Source organism: Diabrotica undecimpunctata, chromosome 6 (assembly GCF_040954645.1).
Source record: "Diabrotica undecimpunctata isolate CICGRU chromosome 6, icDiaUnde3, whole genome shotgun sequence".
NCBI lineage: Eukaryota > Metazoa > Arthropoda > Insecta > Coleoptera > Chrysomelidae > Diabrotica > Diabrotica undecimpunctata.
In genome coordinates, this window is record NC_092808.1 from 20017329 (window position 1) to 20037809 (window position 20481).

The 20481-nt window shown below is 32.6% G+C and overlaps 1 protein-coding gene and 1 long non-coding RNA gene across 2 annotated transcripts in view; one reads left to right on the forward strand and one right to left on the reverse strand.

The window, feature by feature from the left end:
• Positions 1-1443: 1443 nt before the first annotated feature.
• On the reverse strand, positions 1444-18871 carry LOC140443261 (uncharacterized). Its single transcript, XM_072534407.1, has 2 exons — positions 18541-18871; positions 1444-4081 (listed from the first exon to the last, which is right to left on the reverse strand). The coding sequence occupies exons 1-2, from the start codon at positions 18773-18775 to the stop codon at positions 2883-2885; spliced, it is 1434 nt and encodes a 477-aa protein (XP_072390508.1). The 5' UTR covers positions 18776-18871; the 3' UTR covers positions 1444-2882.
• The window catches only part of LOC140443263 (uncharacterized), a 44628-nt gene continuing 41315 nt past the window's right edge, over positions 17169-20481 (forward strand). Inside the window, exon 1 of the long non-coding RNA XR_011951191.1 lies at positions 17169-17435. This is a non-coding gene — a long non-coding RNA (uncharacterized lncRNA). The remainder of the gene's footprint in view (positions 17436-20481) is intronic.

Below are 20481 nucleotides of genomic sequence, written 5' to 3' on the forward strand. Positions count from 1 at the left end.
GCGGCCCACAAATTGCGTTGTTGTTCGAAGTTCGCGAGATGCACACACACTTCGGTTTTGTTTATTAGTTTGTCCGAATATGAAACGAATATATTTGTGTGCAGGCAGCGGCGTAAGGAAAACATTTGTTGTCTAAATTTTTTTAGCCGATTAATAAATAAATCTTCTGTAAGAAAACTTTCAACACCTCCTATCTCGGAAACGAAGCATTTGCCGACATATGTTTATCAAGCAAAATGTCATTATTTTTTCATGCAGAATTACACCTTAAAGTTTGCAATACTTATACCCTGTATTAACGAAAAACAAGGCTATTTGTTAAAGTATCCAACTTTTTTTATTATGTAACACAAGGGAATAAATTAAACAACAGAATGTTAACAAGACATGAGGCTAAAGTTGGGTCTTAATTTTAGTATTTTATAAATGCTTGAATATTCCACAGGGTGGATAAATGGTTAAAAAAATAAATGAATGTGCCGCTTATCCACAATATCTGCTGAATAAAATATTAGACTAATGTATTCTAGCATGTTGAATATATTGTACGAAATAGAATATGAAATAATAGCTAAATCATAAGAAGTCATGGAAATGCAGATGCTCCATATAAAACTAAAAGACAATAACGATAATTTGATAACGAGCGGGACTAATATAAAGGCTTTAGATAGAAGTGCGATCTTTACCGCTAATATCCGACATTTACTCTTCAGTCCATACTCTTCCCACAGAGAAAATACTAATATGGTAGTAACTGTGATTCTACATTTACAAAGTAAAGAAGACTTGAAACAAGTGTGAAGAAAACGGTGATAAAGCCTTGTATTTGCTAGGCTGAAAACGTTGCTACATGCAATGTGGCCATATCAGTGTTATAATTCGTGAAAAAATGTCGTAAGTTAAGAAAGGTAAAATTAATACAAAAAATGTATTTCAAGACATAGAAATAACCTACATTTTCTATTCTTCAGAAGTGACACAAACGTCTCAGCAACTTCTTGTGGAAATCCATTTTTATTACTGATTTAATCTTAGACAAATCAACATAAATGGGCGTATAACAAATCGCAAAAATTCAACAATGTAAATTCCGCCAGAAACGCTTATTCCTATATGTAGCACATATTTAAAGATACCATCTTTTCATTTTCTCCGTGTTGTTTGTTTTATTTGTCCTTTCGAAACCTTGGAGCACCCTTTGGTTTACCCAGGTCTCATGAGGGTAATATCAAACGTCCACCAAGCGCTACAAGATTGCCGAGGCTGCACTGCAGTGTTGAAGGTTAATCTGAGGCCTGAGCTACATCTTTCTTGGCTCGCAGGTATCTGAATGTTACCCTTCCAAGTCCATATTAAGCTTGGTAGTTCTTCAGAATCCTGCAGGACTTTTCATCTATAGAGATAGTCAGGAGCTGTCCTCTTCTTTATTTTCCAGCTTAACAGAGACCAGTTGTGTTGCTACTACTCTCCTCCTTGTTTCTTAAATGTATTGTGAGGATTTTCATCCTTTCAAATTTTTTCTGTAATTTTCCTCTCCTTGTTCAGTTTCCTCTTCCCAGCCGCCGAAAGCCTTTTCGTCTTGAGTCCGACTTTGCTAATCCCTTCAGAGAATTATTGTGCAGAGATCCGACTTCATTCTGCTTCTTATTTACCGTCAGGGTCAATCGGTTCCATCTCACTGAGTGTTGAAGTCGAGAAGTCTGAACCAGTGGTCTATGACTCTCCCTTCTCTTAATAGTTCTCTTGGTTTCTTGTTTATTCTTTCATGCCCATTTAATTCCCACGATAAGCTATTGAAAGGATGGTCTGAAATTTTTTAGATTGCCCTAAAAACATTTAAACCACAAAAAGGATTTTTGAAAATATATTCTAAAATTAAATAATCCATAGTTTCTACTAATTACTACTAGGGATTTTTGAAACATTCGGGCACATTTTTCATAATATACCTAAATACCAAATTTATATTTATGTTAATTGTTGTAGTATTTTTTTACTGGTTAATTAGTTTAACATTTGACACCAACACTTCTTTCCGATAACTGTATTTAATTGTTTCGTTGAAAGCATCCTCTATATGGACACCCTTTTATTACGTCTCGATTGCTGATTAGTAACACTGAACTTTCCTTTATTTGGCATTTAACTTAAGCAATTTTCAGAAGAGCCGTCAGAAAGGTTAGCCGCCTGTGGTAGCCAAATTTTCACTGTGATGCCGGCACTTTATATCATTACGAAGCAGAATTCGCCAAACGGTGAATTGCTAGCTCATATAGAGGGACCGTGAGCTTGGATTAGACTGTTCTGCACAGCACCAGAAGATACACAGGTTCAGTTATTTGGGTGTTTTTTTTTCGGAACTAGTTTCTTTAACTAACCGTAAAGACTTCCACAAACACACTCAAATGCACTGTCACTATAGTAAACTAACTGTTACGTAAAAATATGAGTCATATTAAAAACCTGTAAACATCTTGTTTATTCACGTATCTGTTTTAGATTTTACGAGACACTTCGATTAGCTGGCAGAAATTTACCTGAGACGGAACTTTCCAGAAACCGGTCAGACGATGACCCGGATTTACCTTCTAGTATAAATCAGAGGGATTCTCCTGAATTCTAGGCCAGTTGTGTTTTCATATATAATAACGGATTTTTCATTGAAGGAGTCAGTTGATTTTGAAGACGCGCTCGCGATTTAAATGTTACGTTCGCCTATATAAATTATGTATTATTCGTTAAATAAATTAATATAAATCATAGTGCTTTTCAATAAATTAAGATAAGAACATTAAGTTAGAATTAAATAAAGACATAGCAGTAAAATAAATTTCATTTCATAACATTAAAGAAAATTTCAGACTTGGCAAATGTTTTCTCTAGTGTGCGTGATTTTTCAAATAAACCTTTGCAGAAAACTGCTTAAAACAGATTTCACACTTGTAAGGTTTTTCTCCAGTGTGCACTTTCAAATGTCTTTTTAAAGTACCTGCTTCAGTAAACTGCTTCAAACATATTTCACACTGGTAAGGTTTTTCTCCAGTGTGTATTCTCAAATGTTTTTTTAATTTAACACCTTCACTAAACTGCTTCAAACATATTTCACACTGGTAAGGTTTTTCTCCAGTGTGTACTCTCAAATGTATTTTTAAAGCACCTGCTTCAGTAAACTGCTTCAAACATATTTCACACTGGTAAGGTTTTTCTCCAGTGTGCACTTTCAAATGTCTTTTTAAAGCACCTGCTTCAGTAAACTGCTTCAAACATATTTCACACTGGTAAGGTTTTTCTCCAGTGTGTACTCTCAAATGTCTTTTCAAATGACTTGCTTGACTAAACTTCTGAAAACAAATTTCACACTTGTAAGATTTTTCTCCAGTGTGTACTAGCAAATGTTTTTTTAAAGAACTGGCTTCACTAAACTGCTTTAAACAGATTTCACACTTGTAAGGTTTTTCTCTAGTGTGTACTTTCAAATGACTTTTCAAATTACCTGCTTCACTAAACTGCTTAAAACAGATTTCACACTTGTAAGATTTTTCTCCAGTGTGCACTATCAAATGTCTTTTCAAAATACTTGATTGGTTAAACTGCTTGAAACAGATTTCACACTTGTAAGGTTTTTCTCCAGTATGTACCCTCAAATGTCTTTTCAAATGACTTGTTTGACTAAACTTCTTAAAACAAACTTCACACATGTAAGATTTTTCCAAATGTGTATTTAAACCACTTGCTTCAGCAAATTGCTTTAAACAGATTTCACACTTGTAAGGTTTTTCTCTAGTGTGTACTTTCAAATGACTTTTCAAATTACTTGCTTGACTTAACTTTTTAAAACAACCTTCACACTTGTAAGGCTTTTCTCCAGTGTGCACTCTCAAATGTGTTTTCAGAATATGTTTTTCAGAAAATTGTTTGAAACAAATTTCACATTTGTAAGGTCTTTGTCTAGACTGCACTTTTATATTTTTATTTACAGTTTTTCCTTTTGCGCGTAGACTCGTACAGTCTTCTTTATGGGATGAATGTTCACAAAATGTTTCCATAGTTTTCATTTTATTCTCCTTCTGAGTAAAACCTAAAACATAAACCAACTATAAACATTTACTACAATAGAAAAATGAATACAGACAAAAAATATACTGATGGTAAAAAAAATGCAACACCTAGAAGGACTAATATTTTCTTAAATATTTATGGAGGTATACATTATAATATTCCTATTATTAAAAAAATTATAAAAAAATTCGCAACGTCATTTTCTTCAAAAAATTAATAACGAGTGGCTCCTCCTTGATTTTCTATATACTCAGTTACTCTATGGGGCATTAATTGAATTAAGTGGTCTATATAATATTGCGGAATACTTATCCAGATTCTTCTTATGGCATGCCACAGGTCTTGCAGGTAAGGTAAGTTTGCAGGAGGACGTGGCAATGCATTTAGGTTTCGAATTACTATTTCTCACATATGTTCGATGAGTGACAAATCAGATCACCTTGAAGGCCTGCAAAGTCTCTATACCAGACTCTTGTATGAACTCCATGGTTTCACAAGCAATATGAGGTCTTGCATTATCCTGTTGAAAGATCGCATTTGGAATGGTTCATAGGTAGGAGTGTAAAACCGGCTGCAGTACTTCACCGATATATCGTTGAACTGTCAGAGTGCCGTTAATAAGAACTAGAGCTGATCTGCTTCCCAAACATACAGCAACCCATTCTATAATGCTTGGTTGTCTTGCTGTACGATATTTAAAAGCCAAGTCTATATTTCGTCTCACCTCGAAAACGTGTTATGTACTCATTAGAGCCTCCCAAACAAAACCTAGATTCATCACTGAGGCGGACAAAATTCCAGTGGCCATTTCAGTTTTTCCGAGCTCCGCACCACTCTAAGCGTTGAGTTTTATGCTGTGGTGTCAAAGGTTAACACCAAAAGGGGACAGTAAGCTCTCAGTCCCATTCCAAGAAATCTTTGATTAACTGTTCTTCTTGAAACTACCCTTCCTGTAGCTGCAACTAACATCATCTCTTGGTTGACGTACACTGTACCGTCTATTTCTGAGATCAAGAAGTTTAAGATGGCGCAAAGCATGGACTTGCAATATTCTAGGACATCCAGATCCTCCACAACGCCGATAATTCTCATTTAATGCCTGTTTTATTTCGGTTTTTAGCTTCAATTGACGTTGTCTGACCATCTTTTCCTCGGTTGTCCCAAAGATCTTCTTCCATTTGGCGATTTGTCTCTTGCTCTTCGTACTATTCTATTTTCTGTCATTCTTTCGATGTATTGATTCCATTCCACTTTTCTTCTTTTGGTCCACGCGTTTATTTCCTCTATACCCCATCTCGCTCGTATTCCCTCACTTCTTACTCTGTCTCTTAGAGTTTGGTTTGTTATTTTTCGTAAGACCTTTATTTCTGTTGTTTCCAGTAGTCTTTGTGTTTTCGCCGTATCTGCTCTTGTTTCCGCTGTGTACGTGATTATCGGTCTTATTGTTGATTTATATATCCTGGTTTTCGTTTCCCTTGTGAGGTATTTGTTTCTCCAGATTGTGTTGTTGAGACATCCCGCTGCTCTGTTTGCCATGTTCACTTGTTTTTGTACTTCTTTTTCCACTTTTCCGTAGGTTGACAGTTTTAATCCCAAGTATTCAGTTTCCATCACTTGTTTTATTATTTTGTTATTTACGACTAGTCTACATCTTCTCGGTTCCTCTGATATCACTACCGCTTTAGTTTCCTCTGTTGAGATCTCCATATTGTATATCGTTGTATCTTCGAATTTTTCTCTATTTATTATTTCTAAATTTTAAATTTTTTGGGCAAATCAAAAATACTCCAAAATGGCTAAAAATTGGTACAAATAAATTATATTTAAATACACAGAAACAAACTTTATCTTTCTTGTTTTGACGAAAAAAAGAAGAAAAAAATTTCAATTAAAGAACAACTTATATAATAAATACATATATACATATATATATATATATATATATATATATATATATATATATATATATATATATATATATATATAGTATAGGTAAAAGTTTATGGTCGGTATGGACCTTACGTGAGATGGAGTGAGAAACACCTGTCTAAAAAGAGAGAGGTATATTAGGTCCGCCCTTTATATCGCCGAAAATGCATGAGTGGAAATAAAGTGGAAATAATAAAAAAGGGGAAGTTCATCGTTGCCAAACTTATTGGTTTTATTTGACCTGTTGTCTTTTGAGCATTTGAACAATGTTTTAAGATAATCAAAATCAGATTTAAATGGCAGCTTACTGTTTTTTATTGGGAATATGCCACAATTTTACTTTACAATAAATGTAACATAACTTTTTGATTTCCACTTCGGAAATCGTTTTATATAGTATTTTTCATATAAAAATGCGTGTACGTCACAATTTATATAAAGTGACTTCACTTATATTTAAAATTTCCAGAAAGTCAACCTTGGAGTTCAAATTTTCCTGACACAGGTAATATTACGAAACCCATACGGAACTACTGGATCTTTCATAGGCGTCAACATGGTATAATAATCAGAAAAATGTAATCATCATTATATTGGGAATTTTAGAATTATAGAGGTAAGTTTAAAATTTACAATATATAATTTTGTATTAAAATGTTTTCTTACGTATTTTAGTGTGTTGCAGTAATCTTAGAACTAAGTGTATTTACTGTTATGTTAATATACTAGTTTGACAAATAGAAGACATTTTAAAACTTTCTCACTTACTAACTATTCTGATATTTTGGCAACGCTGTGGGGTTCTGACGTCGTAAATCTGAATGACGTGCATCTGAATTGAATGTTTCGTAGTTTATCTACGATTTCCGAATTAAAAATCTAAACATCAAAATAAGCTTATTTTAAAATCACATTGTGCCTTATTCCCAATAAAAATAATAAACTGCATTATGACGTCACAATAAAAAACCTTCATAAAAAATTATTTGGCAACGTCTCGTCTCGCGTCGTCAATGCACCGAATCAAAGTAGGGACAGTGGTAACGAGTAGAGGTGTGTCGTTGACGCTTTTATCGATAACGCAACTGAACCGATTTTCGTAAACAAGTACATAACTATGATTGTTTAACAGTAGTTTCAAGTAAGAGAGTACCTACATAAACAAACATAATGGCTATTATCGTTTATGTGTATATTTATTGAAATGAAAGAAACTAATGAAGGATATATTTATTATAACTTGAAAAATAAACTAAACAATACAAATAGTAAATCGTACTTACATTTACATTACACGTTATTATTAAATCGCGGATCGTCTAAATTGACTATGTGTTCTTCTTTTATTTAAAATTATTTAAATTTAAAATATACATGGCGATGGTTTTTCCACCATTGTAATGGACTCTCGATACAGGTGTACGTTTAGATGAGTCATGTCCAATTAATTGATCAAAAATACACCATGGACTTAAGTCATCTTTATCGGTTTCCTTTTCTTGTACTGGTTGATTTTCAATAGTACAATCTTCTTGTTCTTTAATTATAGAAGTAACCAGCTTCTTAACTCTTTATTTTGTCTTTTTAGCTTCATTTTTATCAGAAAATCACTGCACTTTACAGCATGAACCCATAAATGTACATAATGACAATGTGCCACTCTGTTCTATCCCTCTAAATCTTTTTGCTAAGCCCGATATTATTAATTGTACTACGTCGGATACTATGGATGTAAGGTTACCGTTTTCTAAAATTTTATTGCAAGATTCTTGCAGACAGCGTACCATAACAATCACTGAACTACCCTTCAAGTATTTTTGGTCACTCATTGTAATTGTTATTTCTTTAAAAGGCCGTAAAATTTGGGAAAGTTGAGAACAAATAATCCAGTCTTCATTATTTAGATTTGGTCAAAGTCTGTATTAACTAATACCAATATGGAACGGATTGCCTCTTCTAATTCGGTCATTCTTTTTAACATGTAATAGGTGAAGTTCTACCTAGTTTCCATGTCTTGGATTGGCCGTTTGGGAACTTTGTTATGTTGTAACTGATACTTTAAAAGCCTTTCTAAAGATAAGCTACTTTTTTTGAAATGTGTTTTTTGCCGAAATGTCGAAAAAAAGACTTTTTATTTTATCTATTTGAACACGACAGCATTTAAGTGCGTCCTCCACCAATAAATTTAACGTATGAGCTAAACAATTTAAATGTTTTCATTCCAAAATATCTTTAATAGCTTTGACCATATTTGAGGCATTATCAGTTACTGCAAAATTTACTTTTCGTTTTAGACCCCACTGATTAATAATTTCACTAATTTCAAAAGCGATGTTTTCTGAATTATGGTTTCCAGAAAAATGGCAGCAGCCTAATAAAACCGTTTTAAATTCTAAATTTTCGGTTAAATAATGTCCAGTTAATGCGATGTAACTCTCAGTTACTCCAGATGTCCAGAGGTCAGTAGTAATACAGATATTTTCTACTTCTTTAACAACTTGTGATCTAATAGTTTGCTCAGTTTTGATATAACATTCCTGAAGTAATGAACCTGACAAAGTTTTTCTTGTTGGCGGTTTATATCCAGTAATCCACCCTGCAAACTTTTTAAAAGATCGTTCTTCAACTATAGAAAACGGATGAAACGAGTCTTTGCATAGGTTTAGTAAATCCATATCTATTTGTTTCTTTTATTCTAAACTAATATTTTTATTAATGGAAGTATCCTTCACCTTTTGACGCTTGGGTGGCGGTGGCAGTGTCAGTACTTGTAGTAGAAGTATTCGAAGCGGACAGAAATGCGTCAGGAGAAGATTTAATCATTGCAATATTCAGAAATTGGACCATAAAAGCTGCATCTTCTACAAATGTGCATTTTTTGAAGATAAAAGTATTATTCTTATACTAGGTCAATAATTTTGACTAAGAAAAATAATTCTTAATTAAATATTTACAATAAATAAATCCTTTGACGAACTATCAATAAAGATTTGAAATCGAAAATGCAGATTAATCAAAAATCGAAACTCATTCATTAATCAGAATACCTAGTTATTTTATTTTCAACGTCAACCGATAGCCAGACTGTCCACTGTCCCGAAAGAGTCGCATGTTATTTTTAGTTTTGTAGTAGTCTCTCAGATCAACTAATCGTCCTCGTCGACGTAAAGTGTTCGTTCCTCTTCTGTTTACGTCTACACAAAACGTAGTTTTTTTGAATCACTAGTAGGCTTACCAGTGAGAAACCGTAGATTCGTAAATGACAAATAATGATTTAAAATGCAGGGATTTTCTGATAAAAATGAAGGTAAAAAAACAAAAGAAAGGGTTAAGAAGCTGGTTACTTCTATAAAAAAAGAAAAAGAAGATTGTACTATTGAAAATCAACCAGTACAAGAAAAAGAAACTGATAAAGATGACTTAAGTCCATGGTGTATTTTTGATGAATTAATTGGACATGACTCATCTAAACATACACCTGTATCGAGATATATAAAAGAAGTCGACGTGTATTTGTCTGATGATATATTACCCACAAAAAATTTCGAACAGAGATTGGAACTGTCCATTACAGTGGTGGACAAACCATCGCCAGGTATATCCTAACTTAACCACTATATTCATAAAATATTGTAGTATTGTAACAAAATCTGTTCCTTGTGAACACATGTTCAAAATCTGGTATAATTTTAAATAAAAGAAGAACACAGTTAACAAGAAAAGTGGAAAAACTTAAGTTTTTAAATGTCAATTTAGACGATTCGCGATTTAATAATGTGTAATGTAAATGTAAGTACTATTTACTATTTGTATTGTTTAATTTATTTTTCAAGTTATAATAAATATATCCTTCGTTAGTTTCTTTCACTTCAATACTTATACACATAAACGATAATAGCCAATATGTTTGTTTGTGTACTCACTTATTTGAAACTACTGGTAAACAATCAACTAGTTACTAGTTTACGAAAAACGGTTCTGATAAAAATGTCAATGACCCACCTCTAGTTTCTTAGGTATAAGCTGGATCGGAACCAGAGATATGTAAAATATCTCTGATCAGAACTAATCGTCTCACTAATGAGCAATGGGCGTCCATGAGAAATATGGAGGGAAGACCAAGGGGAAATATGATTGTTATCTTTGTCTATTCGCTGAAAATATGATTTTATATCTGTGTTAGATATCCTGTTAAATTTTACCATACCGACCATAAACTTTTACCTACACTGTATATAGAAATGTAGCCATAAGCTCCCTTACTATTAAGAATCAGCAGATTCCGATATCCGACGTTATAAATAGGAAGAAATCAATATTTTTATTATTATTGTAATTATTATGTTTCAATAGTCACGTTTAAATCATTAAATGTAGTAGTTTGTAGAATTTCTCAAAAATTGTAACTTATTTTCGAAATAAAGATTTTTTTTGGGAATATCGACGTTGAAGAAACATTTCTGGCGCTGCGAACAGGATATTTCATACAGAAACATAGTCGTTTCCTGGTCTACATTAGTTTAATGAAATCCTGAAGAACCTGGTAAAAGAGAAAAATGTATTGGAAATCAAACACGATCATCCTTGCGTAAGTTTTTCCTTTCTTTACCATTGTTTATGAGCATTTATTATTTTAATTGAATTCTTAAACATTTACATTGAATTTATTATTTATTGTTTATTGAATTTATATTATTTATAACATTTTACTTCAACGAATTTTTATATATATTTGCATTTATATTTTTTGCATATATTTTATGAGTACATTGAATGATATTTCCCAAAATAGTATCGAAAATTTAAGTTTACTATTCGACAATTTAAATTTAAAAATAAAAAGAAATCTACAAACCTCTAAATCTAAGCCTGCATCTAAATTACGTTCCAAAATGCCGATGACCAATAGCGATATTGCTAGCCTTTGCTCAACTCTGCCCGAATTCTCTTCTGGAGACAACCTCTCCACCTTTATCAAAGCAGTAGATAATTTAATAGTTTTCTTAGGCACCCAAGATTTAAATCCGTCCCAAGAATTTATCTTAAATTCCCATATCGTATCTCGAATTAAAGGAGAACCTAGAAATTTCTTAAACTATTCTAATAAAACCAATTGGACAGAAATTCGTCCAGCATTATTAACTAAATACGGAGACAGACGTTCCGAAGACATATTAGTAACACAACTATCCACTACCGTCCAAAAACATAGTGAATCCTACGACAATTATCATCAGAGAATAACTACAAATCTGAACGATTTACTCCAACACATCACTTTAAACGATAATCCCGCGACAGTCACTTTTAAAACTCCATATTTCAAAAACATTGCCCTCAAAACTTTCTGTACCGGAATCAACGAGCCTTATTGCGAATACTTATCGCATTTTGAATTAAATTCCCTAGAAGAAGCCCTTCAAAAGTGTATTGCCTACGATAACCACAAAAATCAACAACAATACATGAACTTCCTTAAGAGCCAACAAAACAAAAAGGCCCCACTCAAAAATAAACCCTATCAATCTTCGAATAATCAAAGATCCACAAACTTCCAACCCACGCATTCAAATTATGTGAGACCTTCAACTCACAACACAGAGCCCAATTTTAACTTTACTCCACAACAGAACTATAATTTTCCTCAGAGACAAAATTTCAGTTCTCACGAACAAAATCAATCCTTCCAACGAAACAATGTTCCGAAAAACAACCAACAAAGACTAAATAAATATAAAGCTCCTCGACCCCAACCAAATTTTGCTACTCCAATGAGCGGTGTTCAAACTACCACAACCAGAAACCATCAGCCCATGACAATTACAACTAATAGAAGCCACAATTTTCACATAGACTCAAATGATACCCAATATTTCGAAAACGATTTCGAAAATTACGAATCCGAACAAGAGCCCGATTTGCATGATGAAAATCATCAGGATTTTCAAGCCATCCCGTTAGACGATCATCCACCCCCTGTATAAACCTACATAATATCGAAAGTTCCCCTGGGTTACCGTGTTTCGTTACACCCAAAACACATCTACGCGTTTTAATCGATACCGGCGGTTCCCATTCAATTTTAAATCCGCGAGCTCTCAAACTATTTGATAAAAATCATATTTATCGAAAACCTTTTTCGCTAACGTCAATGAAAATTACTTCCAAGCACGACTTAAATATTAAGACGCCACTATTCCTAGAATATGGAATTCCACAAACATTCGACGTAAAAATTGCCGACTTTAGTCAATTCTTTGACCTCCTCCTTGGAACTTACGATCTGAAAAGATTCCACGCCACAATTAGCTACGCAACTCATACTTTAACCTTTGAGAATCCTCACGTTAGCATTCCATTTGAAACTTTATACCAAAAAATTCCAGTAAGCGTTCATAATGGCGAAGTTTTATTGCGTGAAAGACACTTTCAAGGTATCAAAATTCCCAATTCTATTCACGTTGCAAAAAACGGCTTTCTAGACACTTTCGACTTACCTAAGCCTATGAAATTTAATAAGAGAATTGAAGTTGAGAACTTTTGTAATTATAATATAGCAAAAATTCCAACGACGCATTTTAACGAAAACAAAATCCGTACTTCGCACTTAAATAACGAAGAAAAATATAAAATTATAAGTCTTTGCAAAAAATTTAAAGACGTATTTTACGACGAAAATAAAAATTTAACTTTCACGTCAGCTGTTAGACACGAAATTAAAACTAAGGATGAAAATCCAATTTATGTAAAGGGATTTTGGCATCCCAAAGCAATGCAGGAAGAAATAAAAAAACAAATAAATAATTTATTAGATAATAAGATAATTCGACCGTCAATTTCACCGTACTCAGCTCCAGTTTGGATAGTACCAAAAAAAGCTGATGCCTCAGGTCAGAAAAAATTTAGATTAGTAATTGATTATAGGAAGCTCAATGATCATACTGAAAGTGATCGCTACCCACTTCCTCAGATAGATGAGATACTGGATAACTTAGGAAAAGCCAGTTATTTCACAACATTAGATTTAGCTCAAGGTTACCATCAGATTGAAGTTCATCCGGATTCTATTCGGAAAACAGCCTTTTCAGTTCCGCATGGTCACTTTGAATTTTTACGTATGCCCTTTGGTTTAAAGAATAGCCCAGCAACATTCGAAAGGTTAATGGACAATATTCTTAGGCCCTTTATTCATAAGTTTTGCTTCGTCTACATGGACGATGTCATTATTTTTTCCAAGTCACTGCAAGAACACTTAGTTCATATTGCGACTATTTTTGACACTTTTAGAAAAAATAATTTAAAAATTCAGTTAGACAAATCTGAGTTTCTCACGAAAGAAGTTTCTTTCTTAGGTCACGTAGTGACAACCGAAGGAATCAAACCTAACCCAGCAAAAATCGAAGCTATACAAAAATATCCTCTACCAAAAACAGTAAAAGAAATTAAATCATTTCTTGGTTTAATCGGTTACTACCGAAGATTCATACCCAACTTTGCAAAAATAACGTCCCCATTTTCGAGATGTACTCGAAAAGGAGCAACTATCGACCCCACAAATCCAAATTATTTAGAATGTTTTGCAAAATGCAAACAATTGTTAACTAATTCTCCAGTCTTACAATATCCAGACTTCGAAAAGCCTTTTGTACTGACTACAGACGCCTCTAATATAGCTATAGGATCAGTATTATCTCAAAATAATCACCCTATTGCCTACTATTCCCGAACTCTAAATTCCGCAGAACGAAACTACTCCACTATTGAAAAAGAACTTTTAGCCATACTAGATTCTTGTAAACACTTCCGTATGTATTTATACAACCAAAAATTCACTGTAGAAACAGATCACAATCCTCTCGTATGGATCTACAAAATTAAAGACCCCACTTCTAGATTAGCCCGATGGAGACTTAAACTAGAAGAATATGATTTTGAAGTTAAATATAAAAAAGGCAAAGAGAATCAAGTTGCTGATGCTCTTAGCCGAGTCCAAATAAATGCCCTAAGTTCGAGTTCAGAATGTGCTGAACCCCCGAATTCAGAATGTGCTGAACCACCCGACAATTTCGACATAGACGATTTCCTTGCCGATTTCGACAACTTACAAAACAGTACTAACACACAACATACATCAGTTGAGAACCCTATCACTGGAATAGAGATTTCACCTGAACCAATTAATTTATCCTCAAACCAAATTATTTTTAAACCAGAGTCAAATAATTTTGAAATTAAATACAAAAGAATTTTTAACAAACACCGTTACACTGTCACTTTGACAAATAATTGGAAAACAGAAATAGCAAATACCTTCCAAAATATCCTTAGACCAAATCAAAAATTTGCAATAACAATCCCTCACGAATTTAGACCTTTTATCTGTAACTATTTTAAAGAAAAAATAAATTCCACAGTCAAAGCAATATTTTGCAATATACTACTTCAGGACATAGAAGAAGAAAACCAACAAATAGAATGCATAAAGAAATATCACGTAGAAAATCACAACGGAATAATTGAAACCTACAAACATTTAAAACAAAAATTTTATTGGCCCTCAATGCAGACAACTATTTCTAATTTTATCAATAAATGCGAAATTTGCCTAAAAAATAAATACGAACGACGCCCTTATAAACTTCCCCAATTAGGACCGTTGTTAGGTCAAAAACCTTTTGATATATTACATATCGATCTATTCCACTGCAATAAAAACCTGTATCTCACAATAATAGATTCTTTTTCCAAATACGGTCAATGCTATAAGCTCACCGACAAAACTTCCATTTCCATACTAAATAAATTAAGACACTACTTTTCGCACCACAATTACCCAAAAAAGATTGTATGCGACAGCGGCACCGAATTTAATTCCGCAGTCATTAAAGAATTCCTAAATATCCACAAAATCGAAATACATTTTACAACAGTAAACAATTCTTCCTCAAACTCTCCTGTAGAGCGCTTTCATTCAACTCTTATTGAAAAACTTAGGACCTTACAAGCCCAAAATCCAAATGATTCGTTAGATGACATTCTAACACACGCCATTCTTATTTACAACCAATCAATCCACAGTTCCACAGATTATTCCCCGTTCTCAATTCTGTACGGACCCTATGCAGAAGAAATACATTTCGACTTTGATCTTCCAATATACGAAACATATAATCAAAGACATAAAGAAGAACTCCAACCCTTTATTGCAGAACTATATAATAAACAAAAACAAAAAAGACAACAACTCTTAGATAGACAAAACGAAAATGCCGAAGATATTCCGGAAATAGACCTTACAAAATCCCTATATGTTTCTAAGAAAAAACATAAGTCCAAATTACAAGCCCCTTTCTCCACTATTCATCCAGAAACGCAAGACAAAACAAAAATAATCGGTAAAACAGATAAACAAAATTTAACAAGCACTCACCTTAAATATGTAAAACGAATACGAAAACATGTAGACAAACCTACTCAAGACCCAAATTTTTCACAGGACAATACTCGCCCTGGTCCATCCACTGAGTATTCAGAAGATTCTGAATAACGATTTAAATCCAGACGACTCTGACTTAGACTTGTTAAAATCACACATAATCTCTTTAGAAAATAAACAAAACGAAATCATAAAAAAAAAAAAATTTTAATAACCAAATATCTTATGGAAACTCTTTTAACACGAGATTCGATAAACTTTTAGAAAAACTAAATTCTGATAATTCAATTCTCATATCTGCACTCAACAAATTATCAGCTGATTTTGACAGCTATATCATTCTACACAACGAGATAATAAATCTCCAAAATATAAACGAATTTCTAATGAAACTTATAAGAACCATTACTTTATCTGAACTTAATATCTCTAATATAGAATTATTCACTTTAAAGGAAATAATAGACCTTAAAGAGAACCTTCTCAAAATTTATCCCAGAAATTCAATTCCCAATAGTAATGAACACCCTTATGAACTTATAGAATCAACAAAAACTTTAGTTTGTGTAACTTCAAATACAATGCTCATAATAATTAAAATCCCTATACTCCATGAAATTCCTTATACTACCTATAAAATATATCCCATTCCAAACAAAGATCATGTTATGATTCTGCCACCTGCAAGCTACTATACAAATAATAAATGGTTCAACACTTGTATAGGACAAGGCGATAACATAGTTTGTTCCAACTATGTACAATCCAAATGTAACATACCCAATGTAGATAATTGCACAAAAACGTTAATCACAGAGAACTTTTTCCAAGAAACCAGCAAAGTCATATTGCTAGGAATAGTTCACCCAATGAGAATCCAGCAGATAGAAATTAATTCAACCAGCCTCTTGACGACAGATGTACCAATAATGATTGAAGGTATCCAATTTAATAAAAAGACGTCTCAAGATATTTCCATTCCAAAAATTGTTCCAATAAAATTAATACCAAACCATGAGATGAAAATTGAAAAATTAACAATCCCAGAGACACATGGCCAAATTCAACCAATAGATACCATAGAAGTACTACCCCGATTATCCATAGGACTGAGCACCACTTCTGTTATAATATTTTTAACTATTTTAGCTTTCCTAATAATCTTCCTAATTAGGAAAAGAAAACGAATTTCCAAAATACTATTTGGAGAAAAATTGCATCCTGCCCAGATCCAGATACTAGACGAGCTGATAGCCGAAGTAACCAAAACTTCGAGGACGAAGTCCCAACCAATGGAGGGAGGAGAAATGTAGCCATAAGCTCCCTTACTATTAAGAATCAGCAGATTCCGATATCCGACGTTATAAATAGGAAGAAATCAATATTTTTATTATTATTGTAATTATTATGTTTCAATAGTCACGTTTAAATCATTAAATGTAGTAGTTTGTAGAATTTCTCAAAAATTGTAACTTATTTTCGAAATAAAGATTTTTTTTGGGAATATCGACGTTGAAGAAACATTTCTATATATATTTAGACACAACTTACAAACAAATACTTTTGATCCAAATAAATAACCATATACAAAGTGTTGTATTTTTTTGGCCAACAGTATAATAATCTAAGTTAAACATATCAAATTCCAGGCAGCAAAAGTCTTGCCAATAATATAATCAATATGTTTTAGGTACCTGCATTTGACTTGTAGCAGATAGGATTTTATAAAATTTGGCGAGAAAAAGGAAGAAAAGACCATGGTTTACAAAGGAGTGGAATCAAACAGGAATCATACAAGTGAAAACACAGGCAGGCAAAAGATCCATTCTGTTTTTTTCTTGTCCAGAGTGGGATAGTCAAAACATCACACATTGGCCAGTTCCCAGTTCACACTCTTAGAGGAGTCTCAGTCAGAAATATGACCATAAAACATCAAGTCCTACTACACTTTACAACAGTCTATGCAAAATTATTTTGTTCTCACCACACCTTATTATGCAGAAAGAAGGTAAGCTATATATTTAGAAATTTCATTTATTGGAAACTCAAAATCTGCAATTTACCTAAATATCAAATAGGTACTCCTGCTTTGACAAAGATTTGTCCATCAGTCTTTCACAATCAGCCACTTTAGAAGCTTGGGTCTCATCTTATGTTAAGGGGAAAAAGACATCCACAATAGAGTTCTTACAATTTTTCGAAGCAAGGACAAAACATGTTGAATAATTCAAAACCTTATTTAAAAGTCCATAACAAACAACAATGAGTAATCAGAAATTGTATTCTCATTGTAAATAAAATAGTTATAATAAACTATAGGACAAAACTGATCAACAATGTTCTGATTTACTAAAAAGGTGCTTCTATAAATTGGACTTCTGCACACTTTGCAGCTCTTCACTATCTTGAACTAGTGATGATCCTATTATACTACAAGGCAGCAGATTTTGTTATCTTCAGGATTTTTTTCACCAAACCCGATAATTTTGGTTTAACAATAAACCCAATAAACCAAAATGTCAATACGCTGAGAATATATATAAAAAAAGGAAGAACAAGAGAAGGATATATAAACAACACAGACTAAAGCTAAACTTAAGATATACTACATACAGCAATAATCATCATCAATCAGCTATGATTTGTCCATTGTTGAACATAGGCTTGCTACAGATGGATATTATAGATAGGCCTCTGTCAGATATCCGGAGGAGGCACAGCAATAATAATACACTCTAAATTAGAGCAGCTAAGGTAAGCTTTTTAATTTGTGTTGGAAAAATACTTTGCCAAGCATTTGTGTGCATTTTTCTCATTTTTTTATTATGTACAAATCTACAGTAGATATTTATTTCAGTGTATGAGTGTAATGTAATTTAATTTTGTATACATCTATGTTGTGTTGTAATGAAATGATCCTATTAAGTTTATCCAATGTCTCTATTCAGTAAATTCCATTTAACTTTTAAAATCCAACTTTTTGTACTTAAGTAGTAAGAGATGAAATTTATATCAAAGAATATAGAGGCTTATATAAGCGTCTATATTCTTTGTTTATATCATTGAATTCCTAATCTATCCTATTTATACTACTTGTTACTTATATTACTTACCTTTTTCGGTTTTTTGGTTTTCTTCAAATTGGTTCAGTTTATTTCTATCTTGGTGTATTTCAGTAATTGTAGTACTGTCATTTAAGTCTAAATTATCATATGTGCCATGTGTACTTTGTCTATCGGATTCCTCCTTAATTTCACGTTTAAAGCCGCCTAAAAGAGCATTATCTAAGTCATTATGCTCTATTTCTGCTTTAAATGTTTCATCATTACAATCTTGTTTTACTTCCATTTTATTAATCTTTATTTTATTTTATGTGTTTCTCTGATTAAACTGTGTCACTAGATACAAAAGAATATTGACGCAAGAATTTTTCACTTTTTCTTCTTTTTGGCTTTTATTCTACTGAATAATCAGCCAGTACATTTGATTTGTAAATTTTTGGGCCACTATCACAGAATAAATAACAATTGTAAAGTGATTGATTATATTATGTAACAGTTGTTCGATTCCCTATACATCGAAATCAGGAAATACTGATTATCTTTAAGCAACATTTTTCTGTCTGTATATTATTGATAACCATTACAATCTGTTACTCTTAATAGGTATATTTTGCAGTTATGTTCAACTGCATTGCAAATATTTTGTAATGTTTATTATCTTCTGCGGCACATTTATTGTATGAAGTATCTGATTTTAAACATTTTGTTCTACATTACTTATCACGAAATATACTATGTCTGTACATCCAACTAAAATACATATTATTTTAACCTTAATAGGACCAAGGACCCATACAAAGAATTGCTTTGAAAATTCATACACTGTACATTTGTTTGTACGGCAGCCCAGGTTGCATTAAGCACATATTCAATAGCGACGTTCTTGAAGTTTTCAATGTGTCAAGTGCCACTGATTTTTTACTATTTAGTTGTTTTATTTTACAGAGTACGGATTGTAAATATTCAAAGCATTCCATTCCTTAAAAATAATTTTATATTCAATTCATTGTTGTGTTGAGTTTAGTGTAAATTATTTAGAAAAATGTAGGTACATATTGCCAAAAGACAAATCGATTAATTCTTTATTTGTTGATAAAGCAAATTAGTCTGTCAGTGTATTAATAATTTATCATTATTCCGAGATAGGAGGTGTTGAAATTTTTCTTACAGATTTATTTATTAATCGGCTAAAAAAAATTTAGACAACAAATGTTTTCCTTACGCCGCTGCTACTGCACACAAATGTATTCGTTTCATATTCGGACAAACTACTAAACAAAACCGAAGCGTGTGTGCATCTCCCGAACTTCGATCAATTTGTAAGCCAAAGACCATTTACACCAATTTGTGAGCCGCTTATGGGCAACGTACGGCAGAGTTGCCAGATGCGATTTTCTAAATCCCCCACTTAGAAACTGAAATTCCCCCAAACTTAAAATTTTGTCGTATAATTACAATTTTTATAAATTTGAAAAGACTGTAGACTGAAACAGACTGTACTATAATTTTTTTAATACTATTTATACTAAAACAATGAATTAGAATAATTTTTTATATTAAAAAATGAGAATAATTTTACTTAATTAATTTAAAAAACACAATTAGAAAATCGGACGCCAGTGATTATGTGTAGAATTGGGACGACTAGGCTCTGATTCCCATTTGTTCTTTTATTAACTCAATAATTACCCAATTTCTTAGCCTTCCGTTTTGGCTATATTCTGCATCCAACGTACATATCCTAAAACTTACGTCACCACACGACGGTGGTCTGTAGGACAAAATGATCTATATTTCAGAACTGAAGGCCTATATGTTTGTAAAATATTTAGATAAGTACATTTTTTTTGGATGCCTTAAAGGTATCTACTGAAAAAACCAGATATGTATATTATTTATTTATGTAGGTCGTAGGAAATAGCCTTTTCTAGTCAGTTATATCTACATTCGCAAATTTAATTAATGATGATCCCCAAAATCCGCCACAATTTT